The sequence below is a fragment of the Siniperca chuatsi genome, linkage group LG1, assembly GCF_020085105.1.
Source record: "Siniperca chuatsi isolate FFG_IHB_CAS linkage group LG1, ASM2008510v1, whole genome shotgun sequence".
NCBI lineage: Eukaryota > Metazoa > Chordata > Actinopteri > Centrarchiformes > Sinipercidae > Siniperca > Siniperca chuatsi.
In genome coordinates, this window is record NC_058042.1 from 12,525,707 (window position 1) to 12,534,952 (window position 9,246).

Genomic DNA, 9,246 nt, shown 5'->3' on the forward strand with positions numbered 1-9,246 from the left:
GGAAAATTGTGTCTAGTGGTGAGCATAGTCAGGGGCCTACATTTATGTTCAATTATTTAGCAGGGTTACTTGGATTTTTGAGAACTTGCAATAAATAAAAAAACATTCACTTCTACAGCTGCCTCCAATCTCAAACAAATTTTCTTGTTTTTCATAATATGTATCTGCAACTGAACTATTAATTGTGTAAATCCTTGAAGAATTTTCAGTCTGAGTCAGTTTAATGTTTTTCATGGAAATAGTGGCCAAAGAAAACATTAAAGTGAGGGTAAAGATAAAGACATTGGTGTGTGTTTGTTACTACCACAGCAGATGTCCTCGGTCTTTCTTTCTAAAACTTGAAAACATCATTACCACTTAGACAATGAGAGAGAAGAAGAAGAATGGGCTACTGGAAAGATTACTACAGCCATCTCCACTTTCTCTGTGCTGCCTCACATTGTAAACAGACCCAGGGAAAGTAAATGAATGCTCAAATTCTGCTCATATCAGAAAGTAAGTAGCTTCTGTTTCCCCACTTACCCTGTGTTCTGCCCTCTTCTTCCCCCTGTGTTCATAAATATGTAGCCAGAAACCTCTGATGTTTATCATGACATCTTCTGCTTCCGTCTGATTTGTTAAACATTATGATTTATTAATGAAAGAGGATGCAAATATAGCTGCTGTTTTGTGCTGTGCATTACACTTCTGCTACAGCTTCAAGACACACTAACGCATCTGTACTGAAACAAGCACCTCTGCAAATTCAAATACCAGTAATGGCAGCTAATAAACGAAATATTAAATTAAAAAAATCTATATTTTGGTTATATAGAGATAACATAATTTTCTGTTGTTCCCCAGAGCAACATTCTGTGGTCTGATGGCACTTCCTCTCAGTTGTATCTACCATATGAGCTTAGGGGAGATGAAAAAATAAATAAAACTGCCCATTAATAATTCAGAATTTCAGTGTATAGTATTATGTACAGTAGCAGCAGGTTTATTTGAGGAAATATGAAGATACACCCTAAGGCAAGCTGATTTTTTTTTTTTTTTTTTATGTACTGGCAAGCTGAAATAAAACAAATCTGGCCTAGTGGCCCAGGAGAGCTCAACTCGGGGACAAAAGTATACAAATTACAAACGACTTCTTGAACTGTCTCCCATTCCTATAAATGACTGTTTGTGCATCTAGTTGCTGAGCTGCTCAGTCCCATCTGCAAGCGAGCTTCAGCACATACAGGTTTACCAAACTCATTCCATAGAAAGCTCCAGAGGAAAGCAGTTATCTAAAGATGAAGGGAGAGGGAGAGAAATGAAATAAAGAGCGTTTTTCTATTTATTGCCTCAGTGGCCACTGAAGTGTGGGAGCAATTTCAATACAATATACAGCGGAGGCTTTGATAAGACTTTTCGGTAGAATCCTTAAAAACAGCACAAGCCCGGTTACATGTGCATCTGTGTGTTTGTGTGCACAAATGTGTGTGTGTGTGTTTCTTGGAGGAAGGGTGTTTCAAGGTTCGGACAAATGCAAGATTGTCCCACTCATAAAAGAGAGGGGCTCTGTCACGGAGCCTGCCAGCTAAAGGCTTAAATCACATGCCTGGAATACACAATGACGTTACACCCACACACACCCAAACATACACACATACACACACACACACACACACACACACACACACACATCTCCCTAAATTATGCAGAGTAAGACCATTCCTTGAAGCATACATTTTCAACATCTACCCCAGCTACATTGCTGGCATGCACATGCTCAACCTAAACAGATCAAAGGAGTGAAAATCTCCTATATTGTATAGAGGTTGCTTAAATGATCACAGTCACACCTCTTAACTGCTTTTTTTCCAGCATTCTTTAAATGTACTCACTAGGTTTATGGCGGCCAGTTATGTTGAGAATCCATTCAAAGACCTTGGTTTATTAGAAATTGTGAGAGAATTCTGCCTTGCTTTTCTAATATATATGCAGTAAAACTTTTAAATATTATGGAGTCAGTGTCTGCTTGGTAAATTCAGTGATTGTCATTCAAAACAACTGTGTTTGTTACTTACTCATGTCTGACAATCTTCATTAGAGCAGTAGGAGCCTCCTAACCAAGTGACAATGTCACATCAGCAGAGACTAGAGCCCCTTTTCTCCTTGAGACCCTCATCTCAATGCCACCCTACACAAGGCAGAATACCGCCACCTAAAGGCAGCTTTTATAGCCTTTCAGACTCCCACTTTGCCTCTGTACCACCTGCACCTTATTAACATAGATGGTCTCCCACCGAGACAGGAGTCTGTTTAATTAGAGTTTCATGGTGAATCAAATTACAATACTCAAAACTTATCAAAATAAATCAATATGATAAATTATGGGCCTATTAAAAGTACTCACACAGGAGTTTTTGAATGTTTCGTAACAACGAGGGCCGCTTCTCAAAAAGGTAGCGAGAAAGCAGCAGAGAAACTTATGAACCAATCAGTGGGCCACATCCTGCACAGCTGCTGAAGCTAAACATAATGTGGGACAAAATCCTAAAACAGTGGGCGCAGGCTCACTCTCTGGAGCGAATTACTGAAATCCCTTCTTCCTGAGCATTGAGGAATTTTGTAGCATATTGGTTTTAACCTTGATTCCACACTAAGTAATTCCCTTCAACGCCTTAAGCTGAATTAGGCATCATTACGTATCATCCATCTCCTTATCCCAGGAATTCTCTTTAGAAATGAAATGAAGCTCTCCACCGGGCCGGGTGCTGGCATGGTGGTGACAATGATAAGGCCAGCAGAGCTTTGCTGATATGTTCATATTATTCCCCTCTCCCAGCTAGAGACCAAGCCCAGCCTGTCTGCCAGTGCACCACTATAAAACATCATTAGAGGCCAGCAGCAGTGTGGAGAGAGACTGGGAGTTGCAGGCAACTACAGTAGCACTACTAGGTGCAGATGAAGTCAGCACCACTAAGGTGCCCTTGTGACTGACTGAGCAGGCGATGTGCTCTCTCGCTTTATCCGTCTCTTTATTTATTTTTCCTATTTAGCCTCTCCTCCCGTGGCAACTGTAGTGACAGATGGGCTGAGAGGCCTTGGGATCGATGGAAGGGGAATTCTGTCTTTGTTTCCTGACATTTTTCCCATAGCCACTCTCCTCTGACTCAGGTTACTTACTGTCCACACGAACGGAGAGGCAGAATCAGAGAGGAGGGAGGAAAGCGATATGCTTCTGTACAGCTTCTGAAGAAACTTAATGCCTCAGGTCATCTCCCTCTACACAGGTTTCTGTTGAATAATACAATAGAGCACCCTGCACGCCTGATGCGTCGAGGGGACCGTCTGTAAACAAGACACTAAGGAATGTGTTGTTGCTGCTCCTGCTTGTTTTCCCTTTGACAGTCTAGAGGAGGAGAGAACAGTAAGTGCACAAAATGGTTGTGCAACAGCCTCACACAGTCTAATTCTTCATCACTACATTAGCAGCGAAACAGCCTGCAGAATGGACCAGCAATTATTCTGTCCCTCTGATTAGGAAGCCTTAACGGTCTTTGTACTGACCCTTGCCCTATGCAGCTGGCTCATAATAGAAGCAGGGCTGAGACAGAGAGTGGAAACAACAGACAGTGGCCTTCCTCCCTGGTGGGAACACATCACATCTGATCACAGTCATCGTCACATACAAGTCCAGCGCAAATAGTGGGATAGAAAAGACAGCAGAGAGCCTAATCGAGAGACTAATAGTTACAGTACATCAGGATGTAACTGGAAAGAATGTCATTCTCCAATTGTGCCAAATAGTATAAGGCCAAAGGCAGAATGTAATAATAACAAAAGCTCACTGAGGACTCTTTATTATTCCTATCAAATTATATTATAAAAATATCATTTTTATTTGTTAACAATAGGTAAACATCAGAAAAAGGGTTTTGCTACAACTGCCGTTACATACCACTGTCTTAAGCAGGCCTTAATCCTCGTCTGACATAACAGACTTTTAATGGGATTAAGGCCAAAGACAAAGAGAAGTTATCACATTAGAGGCTTATACACCCAAGTACTCCACACAAAGAAGTATAAAGGAGCTGTGAAAATAAGTACAATCTGCTAAATCTAGGAATTAAAAATCGCTAGAATTAACCACAAAGACCTATAGAATTTGATGACTGATATGATGTGATCGCTTACAGTTTAGAGTAACTTTATTGTCATGATATGACATTATAGCTCTTACTATTACTGTGGACAGATGATATTATTATTATTATTATTATTATTATTATTATTATTATATACAGGTATATTTTCCAAAAAATCTAGTTATTGGATTAGGACATGCAAATGTCTGTGGGATAGTTGTTAGATTAAAATGGAAGTGGTCCTTAAAAAAAACCCACATACCTGCTTATACCTCAGCCACAGGCTGATCTCTTTATGAAACAGGAATGAAATGACAATGATTGAGTGACTAATGAAAATTTTCTACATGAAAACTGATTTCAAAAGCCTGTCGTGACATATTTCAAGCACAACTGATCTGTGTTGATGTCACAGGCTCTGTTCTATGAGAGCACCAGAATGACTGTTTAATCCTTCTAATGCTCAACCCTCCCTCCCTTCTTTTCTCTCTGTGCTCCTGGGCCTCTCTGCCTCTGCTTATCTTCTTTTTCTTTCATTTTACAAAACAAGGGGCCAGCATTGATATAGGACATGGGAGCGTTCTGAGGGTTGTGATGTGAAAATGGTGGCATAACAGTGAAGGAGAAGAGTGCAATTTCTCTTACCTGTATGATGGACATGCGGTTAGTAGGTGTGTCTGTAGTGCTGGTGACTGGGCCTGTGAAGCTGGTGTGGCATCCCACGTGGCCTTGGGGCACGCTGAGGTTATTGGCAGTGGGCTTGAGGTACATGACCTCTGACCTTGGTGAGCTGAGTGGCAGACGTGTCTGGTAGTCAAAGTACATGGGAGAGGTGGCCAAGGAAGGGCTGCTTACCACATTCATCACATTCATGGCATCCCGCTCCTCCACCTCGCTCTGCACCAGCATGATGTCATTCTTGTTAATCTTCTTCTTCTTGCCTTTCCCCAGCTGAGGGTGCGAGTACTCTGCAATGCGACAATTATAGGTACGGATCTCCTTGTTTTCCCGCTTGCACTTGATCGCTATGGTCACCATGGCAGCCAGAAGCATGATGGATATGATGCTTAGAGTTACAATAAGAGGCAGGGACATGTCCCAGTTCTGATTGTCCTTCGTGTGTGGCAGTCCATCAGGTGGACGTCCGTCGGAGGCCTTGATGATGAGCCTGGCTGCAGCAGTGAGAGTTGGCTTACCATGGTCCGATACTCGGATAATCAGCTCCACAATGGGGCTCACATCGTCCCAGAATGGGTGGGCTGTTCGCACTTCCCCAGTCACCGGATCAATCTCAAAGAGGTGCTCCTCATTGCCATCTGAGATCTCATAGGTGAGCCTCCCACTCTCACCATAGTCATTATCCACCGCCCTCACTGTAGTGATAATGTAGCCAACACCAACATTACGTGGCACATGGATTTCAGCTGTGTCGTTTAGGAGTAGGGGCAGAACAATGACAGGGATGTTGTCATTGACATCCAGAACACTGATGCGCACTGTAGCGTTGCTCTCCAGGTGTGGAGATCCTGCATCTTTAGCAAGAACCTTAAAGTCAAAATACTTTATTTGCTCATAGTTAAAAGATCTCACAGCATAGATGGCTCCATTAGCAGCGTTCACATTAACATAGGTGTTGACATCACCCCCACTCACATTGGAGTTGATTATGCTGTAGTACACTGTGCCATTCTGGCCAAGGTCTGGGTCATGTGCCAGAACTGAACCTAGGTACTCTCCAGGGATGTTGTTCTCAGGTATCTGAAGAAGGTAAACTGACTTGGTAAAGCGAGGAACATTGTCATTCTCATCCAGAATCTTTACAGTGAAGGATTTTGTGGAGTTTAGAGGAGGAATGCCATTGTCTTTGGCCACAATGGTGACATTGTACTCATCCTGCACCTCTCTGTCCAAGGGCCTGTCTGTCACCACTGTATAGAAGTTATCATAGTTCTCCTCAAGTTTAAAAGGGACATTACCCAGCACTCTGCACTGAAGCTGCCCATTCCTGCCGGAGTCCTTGTCTGTGACACGAACCAGAGCAATGACAGTGCCTGAAGGTGCTGCCTCGCTGATGGCTCCCTGCCTCACAGACACAAAGCCTATAGATGGCCAGTTATCATTCCTGTCAAGCACTTTAACAGTGACTTTACAATGACCTGGGATTGGATTGGGACCTAGATCCTTGGCCTGGACGTCAATCTCAATAACTGGGCTCTCTTCATAGTCAATTTCTCCCTGAATCTTTATGACCCCTGTTCTGGAATCTATGGAGAAGAGCTCCCGGATTCTCTCTGGGGCATAGCCACTAAAAGAATAGACTACTTGTCCATTGTTGCCCTCATCAGGATCAGTGGCATTTAAATCAATCAGGACTTTACCAGGAGGTGAATTTTCAGGAATTTCCACAACATATGAGGGCTGATCAAACACAGGGCTGTTATCATTGGAATCAATAACTTTAACATTAATCTGCATGGTACCTGATCTAGGATATTCCCCCCCATCAGTGGCTGACAAAATAAGGGTGTGATGGCTTCGTTCTTCTCGGTCCAGTGGTCGTTGAATAACTAATTCTGGGAATTTAGTCCCGTCCCCACGGGATTTTACCTCCAAGGAAAAGAGATTGTAGTCGTCGCGTGTTATTTGATAGGTTTTCAAGCCGTTTTCCCCTGCATCTGGGTCATGCGCGCTGGTCAGGGGAAAGCGTGTCCCTGGCACTGCGTTTTCAGAAATGTCAATATCAATCTGATCTGAAGGGAAAGTGGGTGAGTTGTCGTTAATATCCTGAATATCTATTTTGATCATGCAGATCTCCTTGTCATTGGCAAACACCTCCATGGAGAGCTGGCACTTGGGGTTTCTCTTACACAATGTTTCCCTGTCGATGCGCTGCTTTGTGTACAACAGTCCGCTTTGGGGGTCCACGTCAATGAGATGCGGAGCTGAATTCTCCAGCACCCTGAAGTTGGCTTTCTTACCCTGACCTGCCTGCCCAGTCTGTTCAAGTCCGAGTCTGGCATCTTTGGCAATGTTCCCAATCACTGTCCCCGGACCCTGTTCCTCTGGGACAGAGTAATTCAAGTTTTTCAATGTCAGGGCTTGAGCCCATAAGAGGAGGAAAAAGAAAATAGAAAGATACATCCCCACTCTGTAAAAGCTGCTATAATATGTGTTGTTTTTACACCTTCTTTGACCTGTTGATATGTTGTTCAAATTTGGTATTTCTATTATTCAGGATCAAATAAAGAGTTCTGTTCATCATGTGAGGCCTTGGCATTTGTCTTTGCTCTGTCTCTCTCTTCCTCTTCCAGCAATCTGTGGTGCTGAACACCTAATTTATATTCAGCTGAGCGCCCAGACTCATCTGAACAATAATCGTGATCCAGTCTCCAAACAGAATAGTCATTGTTGTAAGTGTTCACTCATAAGACCTAGGAAGGAAAAAAGAAAAAATGTATTTGTTATAATGTATGTGTGTCAATTAGTCACCCAAATAAAAACAGACTAAGCTACACTAGCCACTCTGCCAGTAAGAAATCAGATCCACCACTGAGCCAAAAACGAAACAGGGCTCATGTGTAATTCATCTCCACAATTATGGGGGAAGCTTGTCAATTAGTTAACCTTGGGACACTTGGCGCAGCCCTGATACACAGGCATATAATGATTCCCCTTGCAGCTTATTTACTACATGTATTATTATAAACACAAGATTCAGAACGCAGTTTTTATCTATCTCTAATGTGCAATGCATGACCTGACCCTAGCGTCATAATGGCCCATTCAAACATTATGAGAATGCTGACTGAAACTGTAATAGGGCAACTTTAATAATATGGTAACACTGCAGGCGTACAACTGTAGATGGCCTATTGTGACGGCTATTTGAATAAGTGTGAATAAAATGAGCCTCTTACACGCATTAACAAATCCGCATAATCCGGATATTCACAATGAGCCTTATAAAAAATTCGGAAATGAGCTGCCAACATATCAGCACAGCCGTGTAATTCTCTCCACTGATGCGCTCTGTCTCTCTCTCTCTCTCTGCAAGATTCAACGGTCCTTGGAAGAAGCTGTTGCATCCGCATGTTTGTGAAAAAACAATCGTTTGGAAATGAGCTACAGACAGGGCTTCCAGTGGGAAATTACACAACAGAGAAGACATAAAGGATATAAAAGACAAAACGTAAACTTACCAAAAGAAACTGCTGTAATAGTCCAAATAAATATATATATAGCTGTAAAAATCAAAACAGTCAGTTCCAGCAGGGTTCAGGGAGAGTTCCATCCCCTAACCACTTCGGTAGGTACCACCCGCATCCTCTTTCCCCTCTCTGTGCAGGAAAAAAGCCACAAGCCTCAGATGCACACGCAGGCTACAGTGCAGCGCAGTGGAAATAAAAAAAAAAGTGCTCCAGAAAAGTATGACTGTAATGTCAATGAGCTGAAGTCCTTTCCGCTGTTTGATTAGGATGCAGCGGCTCTCCTTCTGCCTGCAGTGAGTCACCGTTCTTCAGGAAGGAAAACTGTTCGAAGAAAGACTCTATTAGAAGAAAAAATCCCACATGTACAGTAAGGTAGATCCAAAGTGGATACTGAAAAGTCGATCAGTGTTGTTTTTTCCCCCGTCCGAAACAGCGCTGAGTGACTGATTTCCGTAGTGGCATTTTGTCCTTGTCCACCGTCCCCGTCAAAGTCCACACACAGAGACAGCTGCTGAGGAGGTCGTCAGCGACAACCGCACATTCTGGCACAAGTCTATCTGTAGCTGTCAGAAAAAGGGTGATTTTCTTGAATATATACGCACAGTGGTTATTTAGTATTTTGCGCACGTAAAACAGCCCGAAGCACACAGAACGCTTCCTCTCACTGACTGAACTCCAGACACCGCATGGTGCATTAAACATTGTCGCTGCTCCTCCGGCAGCCAATGAATTTGAAGAGGTGGGAAGAGAAGGAGGGATTCAAAAGTCGCTTTGGGTACAGACTACAAATGATTGGTGGCTCGTAGTTCACCGGTGGCGCATCTGTTTTTTTCAAATATCACACTTCATTGTTGTTTACAATAAAGGAAACCGTGCGTTGGACAGCCTTGTCAAGAGACGTATAGGGGCCAGGCTGAAGT

The 9,246-nt window shown here is 43.0% G+C and overlaps 1 protein-coding gene across 7 annotated transcripts in view; it reads right to left on the bottom strand.

The window, feature by feature from the left end:
• Positions 1-9,019, bottom strand: part of pcdh17 (protocadherin 17) — a 60,820-nt gene extending 51,801 nt beyond the window's left edge. For 5 of the 7 annotated variants that reach the window (XM_044195621.1, XM_044195612.1, XM_044195638.1 and 2 more), the window contains exons 1-2: positions 8,318-9,019; positions 4,764-7,549 (exon numbers count right to left, since the gene is read on the bottom strand). In XM_044195621.1, coding sequence (XP_044051556.1) covers positions 4,764-7,259 — 2,496 coding nt within the window. In that variant the 5' untranslated portion in view covers positions 7,260-7,549; positions 8,318-9,019. The remainder of the gene's footprint in view (positions 1-4,763; positions 7,550-8,317) is intronic. The other 2 variants (XM_044195632.1, XM_044195628.1) reach the window with 1 other exon arrangement.
• Positions 9,020-9,246: the final 227 nt, after the last annotated feature.